Genomic DNA, 24,028 nt, shown 5'->3' with positions numbered 1-24,028 from the left:
GTGATCACCTGTGTGTACACCTGTGAGCATGGACGCGCTTGTTTTTTGTTTTTTTAAAAGGTTCCTTCATGTAATAATCTGCTAGAGGGTGTGGGGGGGCCACAGCCCCGTCCTCCAGGGCGTGAAGCAGGTGTGGAGGAGATCAAAACTCCAGACATCCAGAGGCCCCCAGAACACAAGAGACCAAGGAAGACCAACAGAGGGGCAGCTGCGCCACTGTCCCGGAAAGAGCTGAGGAGAGTCCCAGATGAGGGCTCACTCAGCAGCCGCGGAGCAGAAGCCAGGGGGAGTTGCAGTGACGCGCCCGTGAGCTCCGCCGGCAGCCAGCTGCGCCTGAGTGACCGAGCCCCAGGCCGAGAGGCCGGGGGCACCCCACCTCCGAAGTGGCCCGAGCGAGCCCCAGGCTCCAGGCCCCGATAAGCGGCCGCCAAGGAGTGAGCCGGTGTGTACCTGGACGCCCATCCCCGGACACAAAGAACCACCAACGCACCGATGTCTGAGGGGGTCCGCCACTGGCAGGGGAAGTGGTGGTAGGGGGAGATAGGCCTCCAAACCTTGGAGGGCCTGAGATGTCCCCAGAGAGGTGGCGCCTGACACCCAACCTGACATATAGACACAGACATACAGGCACACACAGATACAAACATCCATTCCCACCCTCATGCTCTCATATGCACTCACTCCACACTCAACCAACGTGGAGACAGACATAAAGAGACGTTGTACACACGATCACACTCCCCAAGCATACTCTACAAACCGGGTCTAGGTGCATTTATTACTTCTAAGCTGGACTACTGTAATTCAGTATTATCAGGATGTCCATGTGCTCTTCACTTCTCCTTACCAACCAAATCTCACAAACATGGATCCTGTTTAATCCTTCACGGCTCAAATTCAACAAAGAGCTGGAGAGAGAAGGTAATCAGAGAACTAGGAATATTTTTATTTCATTTTCAGTTCGAGTGAAGCTGCGACAGTAATACACAGATGAGGCATCACGCTGTCGTCAACCATTTCTTTAACAAAATAAAAGCATCTGCATGGAGCCGAATGCACAACAGCAGAAACAGCAGCTCCTCCTCGCACATAAACATCTTTAATCTCCTTGAGTAAAAAAATAAATTACCTCAGGCCAACGAACAGTCAATGTGACATCAGAACAAACTCAGCTGTTTTATTTCTCACCAATATTTACAATAAATATCAGCAACAGCTGCTTCTACAATCTGTTTAACATAAAACATCAAGAACTGGATAAAAATAAAAAACAGCAGATTTTACTGTAACAAATAATTAAAGATACAACAAATATTTGGCATTTTTACACAAAAATAAATAAAATAATTTAATTGTCCTGCCTGCCGATTTTATTCATTTAAATTTGGTTGAAAAGAACAGATGGCTGAACAACAACAACAACAACAACAAAATATGCACACGAAAAGAATATTCAGAGCCAACTCCCAGAATGCACTGCTGCTGAATTAAGCGAAATAAAGAGCTCTGCTCACGCGTGTCCTGTTTCGATATTAAGTTTTGATCTTCTGTTTCATTTTGTCTTTTGGTCAGACGTTTTGTTTTAAAGAAAATTAAAACACCACGTCAGGTTTGTCATGAGGAGCTCCTATCACAGCCAATCACACGAAAGAATCTGAAGACTCGCTCTCTGAATCTCTTCAGGGTTCATAGTTCACCAACACCAGAGTGAGGCAGCTGCTGCTCTGATTCACACATGACAGGATGTGATGTCATCAACAGTAAGCAGGTACGAGCAGGCGGTGCTACACCAGGCGGCGAATCAGGTTGTTCTTCTCGGGCTCCAGGAACTCATCCACCAGGGCAGCGGTGACCTTCCTGAGCTCCTCCTCCAGGGTGGACACCTCGCTGCAACACAGAGAGGGTGATGATGTCACAGAGGCCCCGCCCACACATGAGGTCACACATGAAGTTTGTTAGAGTGACATTAGGACCTGACGTAATTATTCTTGGACTTTATCCTGTATGCTCTAAATAAATTTGGTGCTTTTTTTTTAACAAACGTCGCAGTTCCATCAAACTTTCTTGTGGTACACGTTTCTCTGAAACGTCGGTCTTTTCCTGTTAGCAGCACAGTTATTGAGCTCACAGATCAGAGCCAGTTCAGCACTGCAGGGAAAGAAAGCTCCATCAGTCAGCTGGCAGACCACAATTCAGATCAGTGTTATTTATTCACACCTCTGATGAAGTCTCACATGTATCAGTGCTGATAAATGATCAGAATTATAATATTTCTGACTGTTTGAGGCAAAATTGAATCGAGTCGAATGGATTATAGAAATCAGTGATGATACTCAGCCCTCGTGAGCAGCCCAGGCCCGACAGAAGTGCCAAAGAGTGTCAAAGCACTTTAGGCACAAACACTTTTTCAGTCACGAGTGTTTCTTGTAGAACTGAGCTCCAAATAAAGAACTTTGTGTTGACAAGATTGTTAGTTGATCATTTACAAATCAACAGCAAAAAAAGTACACATGTAAAACTGTGGTGTTCAGCGATGCGGGTGAAAAATTTGGGTGCGCCGACCTTTTTTGCACTGCGCACCAGTGCAACCGCGGCAAAAAGTTAGTCTAGAGCCTGCGCTAACATTTCATCTCCATCACAGACAAACAGAAACGAGGAGCCGACCTCTGCCCCGGCACCGCGCAGAACTCTGTGTAGTACTTGATCTTCGGTTCGGTGCCGCTTGTCCTCAGCGTGGCCACGATGCCGTTCTGCAGCGTGAAGGTGATCATGTGACTGCTCCTGGACACAGGAAGAACCTGTACGGGAGAACACACCTGAACACACCTGAACTGAACAGGAGGAACTCGAGGAAGAACAAAACGGCATCTCACAGATCTGAGGTCTGGCTGACTGCTGTCGTATCCCGTGGTAACGTCTCTGACATGAACGATCTGGACGCCGCCGCACGTCTTCGGGTACGAGCCGCTGCCGTCAAAGTTTCTGATGCGGCTGAAGATCCTCTGGATGGTGGGAGGGTCGTTACAGACGACGTAGGAGGTTTTAGACACGTGATACCCGTACCTACAGACAGGAAGTCACACTGAGGATGACTGTCAAAATAAGAGCAGAGCACATTTTTCTGTCCAATGTAGTTTTAGTAGAAGTTTTGTCGAGATGTTTTTCAAAGGATTACAGTGGTCCCTCGCTATAACGCGGTTCACCTATCATGGGCTCGCTGTTGCAGATTTTTTTTTTCTTTTTGCAATTTTGCTTTCTTTGTTTTGTTTTTTACAGCACATTGTGTTCTGCATCCTGATTGGCTGTACACTTCCTGTTAAATCCAGAATTCAAAATCCTGCTCCTCACATACAAGGTCTTAAATAATCAGGCCCCATCTTATCTGAATGACCCTGTAGTACCATATCACCCGATGCATTGAGTTTTTCCTTTCCAGTCACCTTTCTCACTCACTATGTGTTAACAGACCTCTCTGCATTGAATCATATCTGTTATTAACCTCTGTCTCTCTTCCACAGCATGTCTTTATCCTGTCTTCCTTCTCTCACCCCAACCAATCACAGCAGATGGCCCCGCCCCTCCCTGAGCCTGGTTCTGCTGGAGGTTTCTTCCTGTTAAAAGGGAGTTTTTCCTTCCCACTGTTGCCAAAGTGCTGCTCATAGGGGTCATATGATTGTTGGGTTTTTCTCTGTATGTGTTATTGTAGGGTCGACCGTACAGTATAAAGCGCCTTGAGGCGACTGTTGTTGTGATTTGGCGCTGTGTAAATAAAATAGAATTGAATTGATTTGGTGTGTGAGGACCAAACTGTGCATGGGCATTAAGGGACACACAATAAAGTCCAGCATAGAATCTTTTTCACTTGAAGCGGGTCAGTAAACGTCACACAGCTCGACATTAAATGACAAGTTGTGATCGTGATGTTAGAGCGGTGCCCTGAAGTCTTACGTCTGGTAGATGTTGTGCAGCTGTTGGCTCAGACTTAGGTGCTTGTTGTGAAGGTAAGCGGCCATTTCAGCCACGACCGCCGCCGAGCTCACGCCGTCCTTATCCAGGACTGTGTCCCCACAGAGGAACCCTGAAGAGATGAAGGGACACCTGACAGTTTCCCTTCCAATAATCCTTTAAACACAGAATGAATTCAGTTCTCCAATAACCATCAAAGGGCCTTTATACTGTAGAGGACGGTGCAACAACACAGGTAGCTGCTCTGTGCTGGTGCAGGGCACTGAAGATGATCACAGTGGGTGTATTATCCTTGAACTGTGATGAAGTCTACTCCCCACTGCTGTGTAATCAGATACTTTAAATTTAAATCAGACAGGAGAGGGTTTCCAGGAAACACCGCTAACTGTTCAGTTTCTACGCCAAACGTCACAGCGAACTTAGTTACCGATGGACTCCTCGAAGGAGAAGATGACTCTGCTTCCTGTTTGGGACAGCTCGTGGATTCTATTCCCGACCCATTTAAAGCCTGGCAGAGTTTCCTGTTGAACACAGAGTAACCATCATCGTCTGACTTCCACACACTGGTGTGCTCACTAATGCCTGAGCGTCTGACCTCAAAGTGGAACCCCTCGATGCGAGCGAAGGCCTGCAGGATCTTCGAGGACACCGTGGTCGCCAACATGTAAATGCTCCGAGCGTCTGCTGGTTCAGAGTGGTTCTCCTTCCACGTGAAGAACATCCACCAGCCCAGCAGGGCTGCCAGCTCGTTACCTGTGAACACCTTCCAGCCACACCTGAAACACAGGGTGATACAGGTGAACCTGCAGCGCTGCCAAATACTTTCAGCTCTGAAGTGCCTTTGAGCAAACATACCCGTCAGACTTCTCTGCTACAGCCAGCCGGTCAGCATCAGGATCTGTCGCCAGGACGACGCGGGCGTTTTCCCGCTCTGCCAGAAGGAGAGAAAGTTCCTGGAAAACAAGACATCGGATAAGCGAACGACAGGATTCGGTCATTTGTGAGCAAACGAGACGGGAACCCGACCCACCAGCACGGACTCTCCCTCCTCGGGGTTGGGACAGCGCACCGAGGAGAAGTTGGGGTCGGGGTCTTTCTGCTCCGGGACGGCGATCGGTGGAGGGAAGCCGAACACCCGGAAGGCCTGCTGCACGAAGGCGTGGCCGACGCCGTGGAAGGAGGAGTGGACGAACTTCAGCGGGGAGCTGCTGTTCAGGTCCCTGAGACGCATCAGGAAACATGCTCTAACGTTGGTGCTCGGGGTCATTTTAAAGGTCAAAGTTCAACATTTTCTGACGTCCTTATACGTTCACATCCTGGCAGAACATCAGGGGAACGTGTCACTCTTACCGCAGGTTCACTAACGTTTCTTTTAACGACACAAACAATCACGCCGTGAAACAAAAAAAGATCAGGTCAGACCACCTCACTGTGACATCACCACATCCAAGCCAACAACGCCAACGATAGCGTCACTGATTTGTCACTTAAACCTGAGAAAGAAATGATTATTTCCGCTGTAAACGCTCAGCAGTTAGAAATAATGATCATCTGTGTTCAGCAGTGCAAACAGCAGGTGGTCTCATGAAACACGCTGCAGTCCTCCACGAAACACCTGAACTCATCACGCTGAGACCTCAGCCCGCGGTCACAAACATCGTCCTCAATCACTGCTGGCAAACAGCTTCTGACATCAGCAGAACAACACAGGCTGTGGAAATGAGGAAACTATAAATGACTGTTCACACCAGCAGGCATCTACTAATCAGAAGGTTGGAGGTACAATCCCTGCTGCCCAAACGCCCTTAGGCAACACACTAACCCCAGGTTTCTCTGTGATGCTATAAATCAGAGTATGAATGAGTTGGACAGAAATCACTGAGGCATCGAAAACGTGCTGTAGAAGAACCATCAGCGTCCCTGTGGAGGACACCGAGAGGAGGAACAGGTGGGCTTACCTGTGGAAGCAGAGGGAGGCGAGCTCATCCATGTAGCAGCTGTTGATCTGGGTCAGGGGGTCGGTCCTCAGGGAGCAGCGATCCACCAGCCCTACGTCCCAGCAGGAGGCGCTCCAGGGCTCCAGCTGCTCCTCTATACATCGCAGGATCTCTTTGTCGTGAGGCGAGGTGATCTGGGCGCCGTTACACCAGTACACCTGCAGGGGGACACACGCACCCAGCTCCTAACTTTTACTTCCCGTTTGAGGCACGGCTGCGAACGTGCCCTTACTGACCTTGTATCCGTTGTCTTCTTTGGGATTGTGTGACGCTGTGATCATCACTCCAGCTGCAGCCCCCAGCTTCTTCACAGCGTAAGGCTGCCAAAGGAGAACAGAGCGCGCTCAGTGTGAAACTCCTTCATCCTTCGGCGAACGTTCGGTTTTAATAAGTGTTTAAATATCTGTGTCTGTGACACCGTCAGCTATCAGGCTGCCGCTGGCGCCGATGTGAGGTCGGCTCATTCATTACAGCCCGGAAAATGTGACGGCACGAACATTAGTGAGGTCACAGCGAGCAGCCGGCTGCATGCAGGAAGTGATGCGTTAGTGTTTCCTCACCACGTACGGCGTGGGGATGAAGGAGGAGAAGAGATGCACGGGGACGTCTCTGCTCAGCAGCACAGCAGCCGTCAGCTTCGCCAGCCTGAGACACACACACACAGACACACACACACACAGACACACACACACACACACACACACACACACACACACACACACACAGACAGACACACACACACACACACACACAGACACACACACAGACACACACACACACATAGACAGACACACACACACATAGACAGACACACACACACACACAGACACACACACACACACACAGACACACACACACACACACACACACACACACACACACACACAGACACACACACACACACAGACAGACACACACACACACACACACACAGACACACACACAGACACACACACACACATAGACAGACACACACACACACACATAGACAGACACACACACACACACAGACACACACACACACAGACAGACACACACACACACACAGACACACACACACACACACACAGACAGACACACACACACAGACACACACACACACAGACACACACACACACACACAGACACACACACACACAGACACACACACACACACACAGACACACACACACACAGACACACACACACACACACACACAGACACACAGACACACACACACACACAGACACACAGACAGACACACACACACAGACACACACACACACAGACACACACACACACACACAGACACACACACACACACAGACAGACACACACACACAGACAGACACACACACACACACACACACACACACAGACACACAGACAGACACACACACACACACACAGACACATAGACAGACACACACAGACACACACACATAGACAGACACACACAGACACACACACACACACACACACAGACACACACAGACACACACACACACACACACACACACACACACACACAGGTTCAAAGTGAACTCTGCTTCATAAACTCAGATGTTTGTCCATAAAAAAACCCACTAAATCCTGATTCTTTAACATTTTTACAGTTTTTAAAATCAGGAAATTATGTCAGAAAATATCCAAAGAAAACAAAACATTAAAAACATTTATAAATATGTGATGTCCACATATGTGGACGCAGGTCCTAGGAGGTTAATCAGGTCCCAATCAGAGAAATTAAAAATGCTGCTGTGGCAGAGTTCAGGTCTTAGCAGGTTAAGTAAATAATGACGAATTTGAAAGAAAAATGCCTGAAAGATGGCACAGTGGTGATGGTCATCTGTGTGTCGAGGGACATCCTTGGACTGGTGGGACTGGGTCATCAGCGCATGTGTGTCTGTGTGTGAGACAGTGTGTGTGAGACAGTGTGTGTGCGACAGTGTGTGTGCGACAGTGTGTGTGTGTGTGCGACAGTGTGTGTGCGACAGTGTGTGTGACAGTGTGTGTGTGACAGTGTGTGTCAGTGTGTGTGCGACAGTGTGTGTGCGACTGTGTGTGACAGTGTGTGTGCGACAGTGTGTGTGCGACTGTGTGCGACAGTGTGTGTGCGACAGTGTGTGTGCGACTGTGTGTGACAGTGTGTGTGCGACAGTGTGTGTGCGACTGTGTGTGACAGTGTGTGTGCGACAGTGTGTGTGCGACAGTGTGTGTGCGACTGTGTGTGACAGTGTGTGTGTGACAGTGTGTGTGCGACAGTGTGTGACAGTGTGTGTGCGACAGTGTGTGTGCGACTGTGTGTGACAGTGTGTGTGCGACAGTGTGTGTGCGACTGTGTGTGACAGTGTGTGTGTGACAGTGTGTGTGTGACAGTGTGTGACAGTGTGTGTGCGACAGTGTGTGTGTGACAGTGTGTGTGCGACTGTGTGTGACAGTGTGTGTGTGACAGTGTGTGACAGTGTGTGTGCGACAGTGTGTGTGTGACAGTGTGTGTGCGACTGTGTGTGACAGTGTGTGTGTGACAGTGTGTGTGTGACAGTGTGTGACAGTGTGTGTGTGACAGTGTGTGTGTGTGTGTGTGTGCGACAGTGTGTGTGTGACAGTGTGTGACAGTGTGTGTGTGACAGTGTGTGTGTGTGTGTGTGTGCGACAGTGTGTGTGTGACAGTGTGTGACAGTGTGTGTGTGTGTGTGTGTGTGTGTGTGTGTGACAGTGTGTGTGCGACAGTGTGTGTGACAGTGTGTGTGTGTGTGTGTGTGTGCGACAGTGTGTGTGCGACAGTGTGTGTGCGACAGTGTGTGACAGTGTGTGTGCGACAGTGTGTGTGTGTGTGTGTGTGTGTGTGTGCCACCTGTGGCTGCTGCAGCCGCTCTCCTCCTGTCCTCTGGTGTCGAAGCCCACCACGACGCCTCTGCTGCTGAAGTCTGCAAAATACCTGCACAGGTAGGAGTAGAGGCCCTGCAAAGGAAACAGGAAGTGGCTCGGGTCAGACATCGGCCCACCTGAGCCGGCCATGTTTCCTCCCTCTCTCTCACCTGCGTGGACTGGATGACGGTGAGGTCATTGATCCGGCTGAATCCCGCTCCCATCGGCGCTCTAAGCCCGGCAGTGCCGAAACTCATCCTGCTGCAGAGTCTCCGCCTCAGGTCATCGACACGTCCCGCCCCCACCAGAGACTCCACCTGAGCCCGGGTCCACTGGTTCTGCAGCACAGCATGGAAAACCATCACACCTCTGACCACACCTGCATAGGTAAAACCACACCCTCAACTCACAGCAGCTCTCACACACACACACTTATCACTGAAGCTGATTCAGGGGCAGACGTCTCGTCCCCGTGGGGAGGACATGGATATCTGGGGATGACCTTCAAACTAAACTGCACGGCCGTCATAAACACCTGTGGAAGTCCGGGTGAATACGGTCACATCACCTGGCTCAGGTGAGCCGCCCAAGCGTCTTCAGCGTTCCAGCCCTTCTTCATAAACACACTTGTCCAAAGCCTCCGCCTGCTCGGCCTCACCTCACAGACTGAGCACGTGCGGTGCACTTACAGACACACAGGAGTGAGGACGTCTCGTGGGCCTCGTTAAGCCCACCGCTGACACCAGGACGGAAACGTTCTCGCGCTGCACTGTCTGCTGTTTTTCACCTTGCTCTTTAATCAGAGCTCTTAGAACAGTCTGACCTCGGCAGCCTGAAAACTCTGGACTCAACTTTTTAAACTACCCGCCCCCCCAACAGGGACGTGAGCGCCCTGTATTCACACACAGCCAAGGTCTCAGTGGAGGGACGGCTGCATGGAAGCCACTGATAAAGAAGGGAAACAGGGAGGTTCAGGCTGTGCTCACACCAAATATTCACTCTGAAGCGTGTTAGAAACGCATCTTTATTTGTAAAGAGCAGGAACTCCATGAGACGGTTAAACGCTCTAACAAGCTGATGAAGGCCGTACGCCAAATCATTCCTGACCCTCCACTGTGACACGTGGATCACAGATTATGATTATTGTATCTGTGGCCTGCTGGAAATGTGCCGAGAGGACGACGACTGCAGGCCTAATCTCCCGACAGGAGCAAACACAGGAAGCCGAACCTTCACAGAGGTTTCATTAAAAACATTAAATGAGATTATCACCTGAGGTCGCACTCTGTGGGTGATAAAATATCACACACATTTAGAAAAGGTGCCCGGTGCATGTTTGCTGTACTCCGTGGTGGGGTGCTCACTTCCTGTCTTCATTAGGACGCACTCTGAGTGAAGGAGTCCCTGCAGGCTCACGGGCCTCGGAGCATCGGCTGATGTGCAGCCGATGCTCCGAGAGGCCGAAGGATGGACCTCATTCATGTTTCTCTGCACACAGGATAAAGATAGAGTCCAAACAGCGAGTGGGAATCTTTTCCCGGCTGCTGACATTTAAAGCGCAGTTCAAGGCAGCCGTGACCTTTACAGACCACACAGCTCTGAACACTGGGAGGGCGACACTGGGGAGCGAGGGGGAGGGTTCAAACCCAGTCCAGTCTGAAACACTGTCACAGTGGACTTCCTCTGGTCTCCTGCCAAGCAGCGTAGCTCCGGGTTTCTTCTTGAACATGGCCAAAGCTTCAAACAGCAAGTATAAAACGGTGTGGCTGGGATTAACCTTTGACCTTTCTGACGCGAGACATTAGCAATAACGAGCGCAGGCAGGTCTCGCTCACAGTCAAACAGTTGTAGTTCTTGCACAAAGTTGCACCACGTCTTTGTTCTGCAACAGGATGAACCAGCGAGGTGCGGTGTTTTAGAGACGTCCTCGCTCTGCCTTCTTCTGCAGACGGGACTCTGCGACACCGGCCTGAACCAGTGACCCATGGTGACCTATTCCCAGATCCAAATCCTCTGCCAGCATCCAAAACCTAAACTTGTCTGACTGTTCACCACAGGAGATGGAGTTCCTCAGGGATCGATCCCAGGTCCTCTGATTGTATATTTTGCTGCTGACGCGTACACAAGATTGACCCACAACAACGAGTCTAAGATGAAAGAAAGCTGAAACAAACAGCTTCATGTAAAGAACCTACACGGATGGTCGTGGTGTCAGAGCTGAAGCTACAGCGCAGCCTTCACAGACGTCATCACACACCCGGGTTTTTCTCACTGTGCACATTACAACAATAATTTCCTGCTAGATGTCATAAATGGCTGGCTTTTCCAAAACTGTACAAAAAGGATGGACTTGGCCACCTGGGGTCACCTTCTGGTCCCACCATGCTGGTTTGGGGGCCACGTATGGATGAGGAGGTGGCACGAAGCTTATTTTTCATTTGCATTTAAAGTTAAAATGGTTGTAAAACATGTTGGCTTTAAAATGTGTTTGGATCTGAGCATCATCCAGCAGCTCACGGTGACCTGGTTCCTGAATAAAGACGAGTAAAGGATCAATATTCACCCATGGATGAATGTTTATTGACCGGAAAGGCCTTTCTGACTCAATCTGCTGAGTCACGCTGCCGGTTAATCTTCCGGTAACCCACAAAGGTAATCTCCATCACGCCCCGAGCAGCCGCGGTGCTCCTGCCACCACAACTCCCCTTTAAAAACTGATCATTTTACTTTATTGTTTCGGAAAACAATTCAAGTAGGAAATACGTCTTACTAGATTTTGGGGGCTAGCTCATTCGGCTCACAGTTTCAACCTAAAGTCTTAGAATGACTGTTATAGTTCAGACCTGCTGCAACACCGGCTTCCCGGCTTCAGGCTGTATGAAGTTTATGTTTAATGGCAAACAGCGCTGCTTCATGGATCAGTTTGTATGCCGATTTCTCCACACAACTACAATGATCTATCAAACATAACTCATAAACATGTTTCTGTGACATGTCCCTGCCCAAAAGTGGTGATATTTTAATCGACGGATTTGTCAGCGAAGTCTGGTGCAGCGCTCCCTGCTTACACCCGGCTTGGCTTTCTGACTAACGGGCACAGACTCACCCTGTCCCAGGCTAACCAGTGCTGCACCGCCTTGTCAAGCTTCGGGTCGCCAGTCCTCTGACACCTGACGTTGGCGTTCAGGTCTCCGTCGAGTCCGTTGTCGTCCTCCATGCTGACAGCTAACGCTCAAAGAGCCACACGGCCATCTGTCTGTCCGCTGTTGGAGGCTATTGGCTCCCCGGCGGCTAGCGCCTCCGACTCGGACTTCTCACACACACCGCCTGCCTGTTATGGCGGGTGCGGCTGAGCTCTCTCCGGAGTCGTGTATAATTTCCCACACCGAGGCCAAACGTTAGCGACAATGACGCCAGATCACCGCTGGAGGCCGACAGAAGCATTTTCTTTCTTACTTAAGTTACACGGAAGTTCACAGAGACCGGCAGAGGCAGGGCTCCTCATTTCCGGCTAGTTAATAAAATGAAAGCTTCACATGAAGCGGCACAAAAGAACAAAACCTTTGTTTTCATTTGTTGTTCTTTAAATATTTCACAGCATTCTCTGATATGATTAATATGCTCTGGGGTGTAGAAAAACTGTTTAAAATTCAAGGTAAAAAATTAATTTCCAATTAATTTCCGGTACATTTTTGCCCACCTGACGCCAGCTTTATGAGCAATAATTGTAGAACAAGTTCAAGTTTCATTGTCATGTTCAGATAAACAGTGTAGCCACATTTATCCATAATGAAATTCTTTGGCTTGTGCTCCTCAGCTTTACATGAGCATACAGAGAGTGTGCAGTTATATTAAGAAGAAAATAACAGGAATTAACAGGATTAATAATGATAACAATGCAAAGGAGAGAAAAAAGTATTAAATATTAGATAATTTAAGACAAGTTGGTATTTACAGGTTGTGCAAAAGTTGTGCAATGAGCATTTAAGTGGCATTTGTTGAAGTGACAGTGTGCAGAGTCCTGTGATGGTAGTGAGTGTGGAATGTCAGCAGTCTGATGGCTTTTGGGTGAAAACTGTCTCTGTCTGCTAGTGCGGGTCTGAATGCTCCTGAACTGCCTGCTGGACGGCAGCAGTGTGAAAAGTCTATGACTGGGGTGGCTGGGATCAGAGAGGACCCGCTGCGTCTTCCTCATGCAGCGCTGCCTATAAAGATCCTGCATGGCTGGCAGTTCAGTCCTGGTGATGTGCTGTGCAACAGAGTTCCTTTCCAATTTTACCAAATGAGGCACCATACTTTAGAAACCTGAACAGTACAAAAGTCAATTTGTTAAATGAAATGAAAACTGTATGTGAACGCAAAGTGTTTTGCAAAATGGACGTTTGCTTTTTTTAAATTTCCCATTACACATGTCATTTTCCTGAGGTGGATGTTCATATTAAACATGACAAAAGTTTCTAATAATTTCATTCAACTTAAGTCATATAGCACCAAACAGTCACCTCAGAGTCCTTTATAACATACAGTAAAGACCCTACAATAATACAGGCAAACAATCATATGACCCCCTATGAGCAGCACTTTGGTGACAGTGGGAAGGAAAAACTCCCTTTTAACAGGAAGAAACCTCCGGCAGAACCAGGCTCAGGGAGGGGCGGGGCCATCTGCTGTGACTGTTGGGGTGAGAGAAGGAAGACAGGATAAAGACATGCTGTGGAAGAGAGACAGAGGTTAATAACAGATATGATTCAATGCAGAGAGGTCTGTTAATACATAGTGAGTGAGAAAGGTGACTGGAAAGGAAAAACTCAATGCATCGGGTGATATGGTACTACAGGGTCATTCAGATAAGATGGGGCCTGATTATTTAAGACCTTGAGACGACCCCTCCTAACTACAGTTTTATCAGTGAGGTCAGGGTGAGCAGGAGAGGAGGGGGGGTTGCTGTCTTATTTAATGAATCATTTCAATGTAAGCAGCTATCTCCTGGAAGTTTTCAGTCTTTTGAATATGTGGCTTTACAGCTGAAGGCCCCATCCAAAGTTGTGTTTCTTAATGTTTACAGGCCTCCCAAATACTGCACAGACTTTTTTAATGACCTCAGTGAACTGCTGTCTGTGATCTGTGTTGATTTTGACTGTGTAATTATTGCTGGGGATTTTAACATTCATGTGGACAACCCTCAGGACAAAGGGACTAAAGACCTGAGTAACACTCTGGGCAACTTTGGGCTGACTCAGCATGTAACAGAGGCCACACATAATAGAGGACACACTCTTGACCTACTGATCTCCAAAGGCCTGAGCATTTCAAAGGTTACTGTGTCTGATGTGGGCCTGTCTGATCATTACTGTGTTTTCTTTGAAAGTAAAATCTCAGCCCACACAAATATATCAACAACAGTGATCACAAAACGGTGTATAACTGAACACAGTAGTGCAATTTTTAACCAGGTCTTCCCATTAACACCTGACCTGCCCAGAGGGTCAGTCAATGAGCTCGTCAATAGCTTCAATGCTAACATGTTAAATGTAATGGACACTATTGCTCCCATTAAGGTGAAGGTTATCTCTGGAAGGAAAAAGTCTCCATGGAGAAACTCCACACTGGTGAAAAATGAAAAAAGAGAGTGTAGGAAAGCTGAGCGCAGATGGAGAAAAACAAACCTCCAGGTTCATTATGACATTTATAAAGAGAAACTTCACAATTATAATTTACAACTGAGGAATGCAAGAAGGTCCTACTTCTCTGACATCATCACTAAAAACAGCCATAATGCTCGGGTCTTATTTTCTACAGTTGACAGGCTAACAAACCCTCCTGTGTCAGTGGCAGCTGAACTTCATTCGACCATGGCCTGCAATGACTTTGCCAAATTCTTCACTGAAAAAATCCAAAAAATTAGACAAGCAATTGGTACATCAACAGCAGATCCAGGATATGTACTGTGTCCACCAAAAAACTGTTTAAACACCATGAAACAGTTTCAACCTATTAACAGCAAAGACCTGGAGGACATCTTAGGTCAACTGAACTCCTCCTCCTGCTGTTTAGATGTCCTGCCAACACGTTTTTTCAAAAAGGTCTCAAAGACTTTAGAGTCAGACCTGTTACAGATCGTCAACTTTTCTTTATTATCAGGTGTGTTTCCAGAATCACTAAAAACTGCTGTAATCAAACCTATACTGAAAAAGGACAATCTTGACAAGACACAAATGAACAACTACAGGCCGATCTTATATCTCCCATTTTTAAGTAAGATCATTGAAAAAGCAGTTTCTCAACAGCTCAGTTACTTCTTAAAACAGAATAATTGCTACGATGCCTTCCAGTCAGGTTTTAGACAGAACCACAGCACTGAAACCGCTCTGACCAAAGTGTTTAATGACATATGTCTGAATACAGACAGTGGAAACATGTCAGTCCTAGTTTTACTGGATCTCAGTGCAGCATTTGATACAGTTGACCACAACATATTACTCAAACGACTGGAGAACTGGACAGGTCTTTCAGGAACTGTACTAAACTGGTTCAAAACATACGTAGAAAACAGGAAATACTTTGTATCAATAGGTAACTTCACATCTGAGCAGACAAGTATCACATGTGGAGTTCCCCAAGGTTCCATCTTGGGACCCCTTCTGTTTAACATTTACATGCTCCCACTGGCACAGATTATAAAGAACAACAAAATAAACTATCACAGCTATGCAGATGACACACAAATATATATCACAATGTCACCAGGAGACCGAGGCCCTGTACAGGCTCTTGGTAAATGCATTGAGGAAATTAATGACTGGTTGTGCCACAATTTTCTCCAGCTAAACAAAAACAAACTGAGGTAATAGTCTTTGGTCCCAAAGAAAAACGATTACAGGTCACCAGAGAACTTCAATCTATACATCTAAAAACCACAAACCAGGCGAGAAATTTGGGTGTAGTGATGGATGCAGACCTAAACTTAGAAAAACACATTAAGACAATAACAAAGTCAGCTTACTATCACCTCAAGAATATTTCAAGGATAAAAGATCTGATGTCTCAACAGGACCTGGAAAAACTAGTCCATGCATTCATTTTTAGTAGGCTTGATTACTGTAACAGCATCTTTACAGGTTTACCTAAAAAATCAGTCAGACAACTACAGCTCATTCAGAACTCTGCTGCTCGAGTCCTCACTAAGACCAAAAAAGTGGACCACATCAGTCCAGCTCTGAGGTCTTTACACTGGCTGCCTGTCCGTCAGAGGATAGACTTTAAAGTTCTGATGCTGGCCTATAAAGCTCTGAATGGTTTAGGACCAAAATACATCAGTGACCTCCTGACCCAGTATGAACCATCCAGATCCCTCAGGTCATCTGGATCCGGTCTTTTATCAGTTCCCAGAGTCAGAACCAGACACGGAGAAGCTGCATTCAGCTTTTATGCTCCTTATATCTGGAACAAACTCCCAGAAAGCCTCAGATCAGCTGAAACACTCAGTTTATTTAAATCCAGGTTGAAGACTCACCTGTTCTCAGCTGCATTTGAATAAAGCACCAAATCCACACTTTAAGCTTAAATTTCAAAACTTACATTTTAACTACTGATTTTATCTATTGTTATGATTTTATCTGTTTTGATTTTATATACTGTTGTTTGTTTGTTTGTTTGTTTGTTAATTAGTTAGTTAGTTTATTTGCTTGTTTTAATCAATTTTAAATCATGCTTTTTATTTGTTCTTGTTTCTAATGTCTCTGTAAAGCACTTTGAATCACCTTGTTGTTGAATTGTGCTGTACAAATAAACTTGCCTTGCCTTGCCTTGCCTTACAATAAACTTAGTGTACATGTACTCCTACATTTGATGAAAGTGATAAAAATAGAAGCTCTGTCTCTCTTTATTCTGACATTTAACTCATTCAAAAGATGTTTCAATATTTATCTAAAACAAAAGTTGACTCTAAATTGATGTTGTACAGTAAAAATGTTTTGTTTTCTCCCTAAAGTGTAAATATCTGGTTTAAACTGTGAATATCCTGCTGTGTATTGAAACCCCTCTTGTTTTGCATAGATATACTGAACAACATACAAAGCATAATATATAAAATAACATTTACCTGAGTTTTTTCTTTGAAAGAAGCCTCTAATGTCCATTCTTATATTTCAGTACATAACTGAATCATTTGAATCATTTCATTTCTTCACTACCAGACACACTGGACCCACTACAGTTCGCTTACCGTCCAAATCGTTCCACAGACGATGCCATCTCTCATCTCCTCCACACATCACTCACTCACTTGGACACTAGAAGGGGGAATTATGTTAAAATGCTCTTCATAGACTACAGCTCTGCATTTAACACCATAATTCCCTCCACACTCACCACCAAGCTGGAGCATCTGGGACTCAGCTCATCTATGTGTCAGTGGATCTCCAACTTCCTAACTGGCAGACCACAGGCAGTAAGGATGGGCGGACATGTCTCAGCCTCCACCACTCTCAGCACTGGAGCCCCCCAGGGGTGTGTTCTGAGCCCCCTGCTGTACTCTTTGTACACATATGACTGTGTGGCCACTACCAGCTCCACCACCATCATCAAGTTTGCTGACGACACCGTCGTGGTGGGCCTGATCTCTGATAACAACGAGACGGCCTACCTGAAGGAGATTAGGAATCTGGAGAACTGGTGCCAGAGGAACAACCTCCTTCTAAACGTCAGTAAGACAAAGGAGCTGATAGTGGACTTCAGCACTAAGCAGGAGAGGAACTACCAGACCCCCGTCATCAACGAGTGCCCAGTGGAGAGAGTGGACAGCTTCAAATACCTCAGAGTTCACATCACGCAGGACCTGTCATGGTCCTGTCACATCAACACCGTGGTGAAAAAGGCCCGACAGCGTCTCTACCACCTCAGACGCTTGAGAGACTTCCAACTGCCCTCCAAGGTGCTCAGGAACTTTTACTCGTGCACCATAGAGAGCATCCTGACGGGAAACATCTTAACCTGGTTCGGGAACAGCACCATGCAGGACAGACGAGCTCTACAGAGGGTTGTGCGGTCAGCTGAGCGCACCATCCGCTCCGAGCTCCCTGACCTGCACTCAATCTACAGCAGGCGGTGCTGGACCAAGGCCAGGAAGATCGTGAAGGACCTCAGCCATCCCAACAACAGACTGTTCTCTCTGCTGAGGTCAGGAAAGCGATTCCGCTCCCTGAAGACCAACACAGAGAGACTGAGGAGGAGCTTCTTCCCGCAGGCGATACGGTCTCTCAATCACACCACCACACAGTACTGACCCACACATATGGTTCTTACACACACACTGGACTTACTGGACATTGTTTCACTTCATTACTTAAATCACGCTGCTGTTATTGTGTATATATTTATTTATATTTAGATTTCTTCATACATTCTTATATAGTTCTATATTGTGTATTTTGTTGTACAATTATTTTATTTTCAACTTTAATTTATATATTTTATCTTATTCTTCCCAGTTAAATTTACCCTTCATTCTAATTTGTGTTGTACAGTTATTTCATTTTTAACCTTAATTTATATTTTATTCCTTCCTAGTTAAATTTACCCTTTTTAATTTTTCATATTTATTTCCTATCTTATTCATAGCCTTTTCCTTTTTTGTTTTCTTTAGGTCACGAGCAGTTGTCCAAGCATTTCACTACATATCGTACTGTGTATGACTGTGTACGTGACAAATAAAATTTGAATTTGAATTTGAAACCGATTTAGTCGGTGAGGGTAAGACCTGAAAATATGAAATAAACACACGTAAGCTAAGACTCTCTAAAGAAACAGCATTAATAAAAATAGCATTTGTTCGGCTTTTCATTTCGCCATTTGTTGATTCACTTGAAGAGCGAGTAACGTAATATTAGTCTAGTGATCAGTTTCATATCAATCTTTCGTGATTCACGTCATATTTACATTATTTGTACAGTACGAATGCTTTGCTTTGGTACCTGCTCAAACTTAAGCTGGCTCCTTTTCTCCAACAGCGCACTCACAGGCAGCAGCTGCCCCGCCCCCTCGCTCAGTCGCTTAGTGTCTGAGCTCGGATCATACCAATATCAGGGGGGGATTCACGCACAGTCGTAAATTCCCACAGTGTGCACTATGTGCTTCGAATATTGTGTGTACTTTTTGTTTTATACAGTTGTCAGCCAGACATCTAACTATGAAAAAATTATACTCCAAAAGACCCCGGGCTTCTGACAAAAAGACCCGGGCTTAAGCCCAGTAAGCCACCCCCACGCTCCGCCCCTGCTGGAGACACTCTGACACCTTTTTGTGTATTCATGTGTGAATATGCAAATGAGCTGTGAAGTCATTAAATAAACACAGATGAATGTGAACAGACCTTCATCCAGCATTATAAAAACAGCTGTTAGATCAAAGAAGTCAAAGCGAGCTTTGATCCAGACCAGAGCAGCACACCTGGTCCAGCTCAAACCTTTGTTTCAGTGGGGAGGGGCTCTGCCAGTCACTGGAAGGAAAATTTAATAAATGAAAACTCAGTTTTTTATTGCAGTGTAAACTGAGGGCACTGCAGTGAGTGTTCAGGGTGTTCGCCTGTCACCCTGTGAGCCTAATATTGAAAATATCAACACCAAGACCAGAAAAGAGCTCTGAGAAGCTCCGCCCACACGCTCTCCGTCAGTTACAGGTCAGGCACTGATGATGATGATACCAAAACTGCTCAGCACGTACATATCAGAAAGTGTGTGCTCAGTTATCCTTCAGGTTAGTGAGTGCTGAGGTTCCTGCTGATGTCACAGGCGTCGGTGACTCGCCGCCGTCCTGCGCTGCCTCAGTCAACTGACAGTTGAACTGCTGCGTGAAGGCGTGCAGCAGGTGAGGGACGACCTCCTCCACGCTAGCGTGTCTCCGCAGCTCGGCGCTCAGCGACGTCACGCCTTTCCCTTCGATCCCACACGGAACGATGTGGTCGAACCACGACAGGTCGGTGCAGCAGTTCAGCGCCAGACCGTGAGACGTGATGTAGCGGCCACAGTGTATTCCTGAAAACACGACAGCCGTCATTCAGGCAATTCTTACACAGGACGTGCTGAAGAGCAAGGAAGAGCAAGCAGCTGCGTTGGAGCCCTGCTGAATATGGTAGCGATCAAATGAAACACGCACACACTGACATAAACATGTTACCAACCTCACACCTGACCAACAGATATGAAGAGCATGTTTCACCTCTTTACCTCCGTGGGCCGGCGCACTGTTATACCACACCTGAGTCCAGCCAGTAAAACTGTTCCGTCTATGTGAGCGGCCTTTAGGTCACATGACCTCACCCTCACGCTCGCTGACAGCCTTTAACAGGTGAACAGCACCTGCAGAGATGGGTGGTCGGCCACCTGCTGCGACCCCTAACGGTCAGCAGATGGCGCTTTGTAAATAAAACTGAATTGAACTGAAAATTTTTAAACTGAGGATTTTTCACGGTGGTGGTTTCATTCTTGTCTCGATCTTTTTCCCGTCACGTGTAAGGTCCGCTCTCCTAATGACACAATAACTTAACCATAAACCACACTTGTGGCTAAGAGAAAGGACTCAGTGCGTCTGGACATTTGTGTGCCAATGAAAAGAAGGCAGTGTGACTTTGTCCATCGTCACTTAAAGACGAGGAAGTAAGAAAACAGGACAGAATCAGTGCTTTTGAATAGTGGTGCCGGAAATGGATTTCATCAGACTGAAGGACCTGCGACTCGCTTATTTCAGACACGTCACGTCTCTTCTGTTCTTCACATCAGCGTGCGAAGAACAGAAGGAAGACCGGCAGCGTTGGTTTGACACCATTATGACAACAACAGGAAGAGGCCAAGGATCAATCTTCCTACAGAATGTTTATCCACCCTTCTGTAACTGGGGCTTAAAATGAGTTTTTACTGGACTTTATGGTTTCAGCTCTATGACAGTCCTGGTTCTGGCCCAGCTGAGATCAAACTGGACCCTGATCCAAAGCGTCAGTGCTGTGTGACTGTAGGTCTATACCTCGCAGTATAAATAAAGCATCCTGAGGTGACTGTAGAGCTGGGCGATATGAGATTTTTTCATATCACGATATGTTTTTTTCATTTCAGGCGATAACGATATCTATCACGATATAAGCCAAATAACTATATTTGTAAGATTTAAATGTGCCGTTGCTCACAAGTAAAATGTGAAATAATCAGCAGCTTGTTTTTATTTAAATATTTATTTCCCATAATAAGTTCAACAGGGTAGATGTACTTAAGGAACATGAGACTTTTTCAGATAAATAAAGGCAAATATTGCAAACTACACAAAAGGCAGCCGCTAAAGCGTTTAAGTTTCAAAATAGAACAAACGAAACAGACTAAACTGTCAATTCCACTTAGAAACAAAATATTAATTCTAAAAATAAATCTTAGTTTGTTTTACAGAAGAACAGACAAAACTGACTAACTTTTGTCAATATCAAATAAACTGAGAACTAAAAGGAAATTCTCAATCTCTCCTTGTTGTATAGCTGAGCTTTTCAAACAGTTTTAACAGTTACTTCAGTCTGACAAAAGCCGAATGACGAATTAGCGCTTCCAGTCAGAGACTGAGGCTACGTCCACACGTACACGGGTATTTTTGAAAACGGAGATTTTCCGTTTTCGTTTTAAAAAATAATCCCGTCCACACATAAAGGCAGAAATGAAGGAAAACGCTGCTATGAACATGCCAAAGCAGCAGGTGGCGCTAGATTCCTAACCGTGCCGAAATGTTGGCCAATCAGAAGTCTAGAAGCCTCGGTGGGAAAAAGTAAACAAAGCTGGGGCATAGAAGCAGAACCGAGTCGTATGTGTGTAACTTTGTGTATATGTAAGCATTTAAACACTGCAGAGAGTAGAATTAACAGTAACAGTATTGTAGAAATTCATTTCACTGAAACAATAACGTGGCGCACAGTGTGACGCATGCACCAGTTTATTGTATTTCCAGACTTGCTTTCGGCACAATTTACAGTGCACGCTACTCTGTTTTTGTCAGACTTGAAATAGCCGAAATACCTTCACACTACGGAACTTCTATGGCTCTTCCGTTCGACAATCTCTCCGGCGTTGGAACCATCATCTGTTTTCTCTTCGGTCACGCTCGGTTGATTTTTCTAGTCGGCACACTCATTTCCTCCATTACCCGCTGGCTGCTTCCCAAACAAACACACGTGCGGCTTGGCACTTGTGCTGTACGTAACAAGTCACGCGGACGTGACGCTGCGGCTGTGATTGGTTCGGCTCTGCGCTACTTAATTTGGATTGGCTGACCTTTTTTTTTTTTTTTTGAGGACAAGAGCGGCGAAGTCTATCGCGATAGTTTAATTTCTCTATCGAGTAAAAGTTATATCGCGATACATATCGTTATCGTTCTATCGCCCAGCTCTAGGTGACTGCTGCTGATGCCAATAAACCTGGTGAACTCCACCTGTAGCCTGGATTAATCAGCTGCTCGTGTCTGATTATTGGTAATTATTGGTTTTAAAAAGCAGCCACACAGTCAGTGAACACATGGTTGGTGATTCAGGCTCAGAGCGACGCAGTCGTACCGATGGCGCAGATCTTATTGTCTCCGACCCAAACTCCCGTGTGAGGGGACGTCGTAGCTCGGATGGCGAACCTGCTGCAGAGTGCGATGACGGTCTGCTCCAGCTGATCGACGTACCACCGCACGCTCTGAGAGAACAGAAAACATTAAAATAAGTTCGGCTCTGATAAAAACACACCAATCTCATTCCCACGTCAGCTCAGACCTTCTTGAAGCTGCACAGGTTCAAGACTGGGTAGCAGACCAGTTGTCCCGGCCCGTGGAAGGTGATGAGTCCTCCCCGGTTCGCCCGGGCCACATCGGCCCCCTGCAGGCGCAGTTGGTCCAGCAGGGGCTCGGGGTAGGGTTTGTGGCGGATCCCGGTGGTGTAGACCGGCGGGTGCTCACACAGCAGCAGAGCGTGAGCAGGGCCAGACCGGTGCCGGTTCACGTAGACCTGCTGCAGTCGCAGAGCCTCCTGATAGGAGACCAGGCCCAGGCGGACCACCTCCACCAGCGGCTGGCCGCCCCGCATCTGGGACTGACACCAGACCAATCCAGACTGTTAGTTGCACAAATGTTTAGTTTTGTTACTTGTAACCTGTTTAAAATGTATCCAGCCTTAAAGGCTGCATGACTAGGGGCGTGGCCACTTTGATTGACAGGTGGATGGTGACACAGGTGTCTGCTGTGACTTATACAGTGGATGGGTTCCGTCAGGAGCAAAGATCCTCCATCTGGTTATCTGAAACCAGCAGCACATTAGCTTTAGTGTCACAGCACATGTACATGCATGCTCATGTTCCCAGGACCTGAACCGAGAGTTCACAAGCTGCCCTAGAATATCGCAGTTTTTAGATTCCCTTAGTTCAGCAGAGATCCTGGGACATTTCTCCGAACATAATCCAAACGACACAAACCTGAGCTACTCACAGACAAATCGGCTGCTTCAATTCACACATTATAAACTCACAAAGCAGAAAACTAAAAATAAAATCGAGGTGGAGCTTCTGCTCGCGGGCACTGAGCGCTCTGACCTCAGTGACACGGTCAAAGCAAACCGCAGTACATCTCTGAATGGGAAGCAAATCCCTCCGCCGTGTCTCTACGTGATTATTTCGTTAGTTTATTAATTTATCAAAATACTTTATCAAAACCATCACCTGTCTAACTTCTGTACGCTCCTCTACCACGACCCACTCTTCTTCTACAGCTGTGAGACTGATGACGTCTTCCGGTTGTACAGCGCCGTCTTGCCATTAACCGGAACCTAAAGTCTTTCATAATAAAACTGAATTATTATCGACTTATTTTTTAATCTCGCAGTTTTGTCAAATTAATAAATATCATTTCTTGAGTTGAAGAATTAGATTCATATTAAGGCAACAAAATCTAAATTGCCAAAGATCTGCTCTCTTTCATGAGAAAATAAATTCACAACAGGTAAATTACAATATGTTGGCCGTCTTGTTTTTAATTTTATTACTTCTCATCCCTCCGTCTTTATTTTGCCAATGTTTACTTTCTAAGTAGCGATTTCTTTGTCTTGCAATTTATGTTTATTGAAAAATAATGCTGTTAAACCACACACTAAAAACCACAAACTCAGCCCCAACAGAAAGAGACATATTTAGCAGCTTTGATTTTCAAAGCACATTTT

General features: G+C 46.4%; 2 protein-coding genes across 4 annotated transcripts; both read right to left on the bottom strand.

Annotated features, from left to right (window-relative positions):
* Positions 1 to 1,157: 1,157 nt before the first annotated feature.
* pgm2l1 (phosphoglucomutase 2-like 1) lies at positions 1,158 to 12,366 on the bottom strand. 3 transcript variants are annotated; one of them, XM_086262577.1, is made up of 14 exons: positions 11,921 to 12,366; positions 8,985 to 9,152; positions 8,801 to 8,907; positions 6,524 to 6,608; positions 6,200 to 6,283; positions 5,925 to 6,121; positions 4,997 to 5,186; positions 4,822 to 4,919; positions 4,562 to 4,742; positions 4,394 to 4,487; positions 3,949 to 4,078; positions 2,874 to 3,063; positions 2,624 to 2,798; positions 1,158 to 1,887 (listed from the first exon to the last, which is right to left on the bottom strand). In XM_086262577.1, the coding sequence occupies exons 1-14, from the start codon at positions 12,029 to 12,031 to the stop codon at positions 1,802 to 1,804; spliced, it is 1,896 nt and encodes a 631-aa protein (XP_086118703.1). In that variant the 5' UTR covers positions 12,032 to 12,366; the 3' UTR covers positions 1,158 to 1,801. The 3 variants fall into 3 exon arrangements, with proteins under 3 accessions (XP_086118703.1, XP_086118702.1, XP_086118701.1); XM_086262576.1 differs by having other exon boundaries at positions 2,665 to 2,798; positions 8,985 to 9,193; positions 11,921 to 12,349; XM_086262575.1 differs by having other exon boundaries at positions 2,665 to 2,798; positions 11,921 to 12,347.
* Positions 12,367 to 14,238: 1,872 nt separating this feature from the next.
* On the bottom strand, positions 14,239 to 23,633 carry lipt2 (lipoyl(octanoyl) transferase 2). The gene is made up of 4 exons (XM_086262574.1): positions 23,532 to 23,633; positions 22,595 to 23,113; positions 22,391 to 22,517; positions 14,239 to 19,844 (listed from the first exon to the last, which is right to left on the bottom strand). The coding sequence occupies exons 2-4, from the start codon at positions 22,901 to 22,903 to the stop codon at positions 19,552 to 19,554; spliced, it is 729 nt and encodes a 242-aa protein (XP_086118700.1). The 5' UTR covers positions 22,904 to 23,113; positions 23,532 to 23,633; the 3' UTR covers positions 14,239 to 19,551.
* Between the last annotated feature and the right edge of the window lie 395 nt (positions 23,634 to 24,028).

The sequence above is a fragment of the Aulonocara sp. 'chitande type north' Nkhata Bay genome, linkage group LG14 (assembly GCF_057382095.1).
Source record: "Aulonocara sp. 'chitande type north' Nkhata Bay isolate Kocher_YH1m ecotype deep benthic linkage group LG14, A_spYH_male_GT1.1, whole genome shotgun sequence".
NCBI classification, from domain to species: domain Eukaryota; kingdom Metazoa; phylum Chordata; class Actinopteri; order Cichliformes; family Cichlidae; genus Aulonocara; species Aulonocara sp. 'chitande type north' Nkhata Bay.
The sequence above is the reverse complement of the archived record's forward strand: the minus strand, read 5'-3'. Positions and strand labels throughout refer to the sequence as shown.

What these genes read in the sequence shown, in the direction of transcription:
- pgm2l1 (XM_086262577.1), bottom strand. Translation starts at nt 12,031, where the DNA reads ATGGAGGACGACAACGGACTCGACGGAGACCTGAACGCCAACGTCAGG. An exon ending in TCATCCCCACGCCGTACGTG is followed by an intron (nt 6,284 to 6,523) that starts GTGAGGAAACAC and finishes CTCCTTTGGCAG; the next exon opens with CCTTACGCTGTGAAGAAGCT. An exon ending in CTCCTTCGAGGAGTCCATCG is followed by an intron (nt 4,079 to 4,393) that starts GTAACTAAGTTC and finishes TCATCTCTTCAG; the next exon opens with GGTTCCTCTGTGGGGACACA.
- lipt2 (XM_086262574.1), bottom strand. Translation starts at nt 22,903, where the DNA reads ATGCGGGGCGGCCAGCCGCTGGTGGAGGTGGTCCGCCTGGGCCTGGTC. An exon ending in ACCTGTGCAGCTTCAAGAAG is followed by an intron (nt 22,518 to 22,594) that starts GTCTGAGCTGAC and finishes CTGTTCTCTCAG; the next exon opens with AGCGTGCGGTGGTACGTCGA. An exon ending in CAATAAGATCTGCGCCATCG is followed by an intron (nt 19,845 to 22,390) that starts GTACGACTGCGT and finishes TCGTGTTTTCAG; the next exon opens with GAATACACTGTGGCCGCTAC.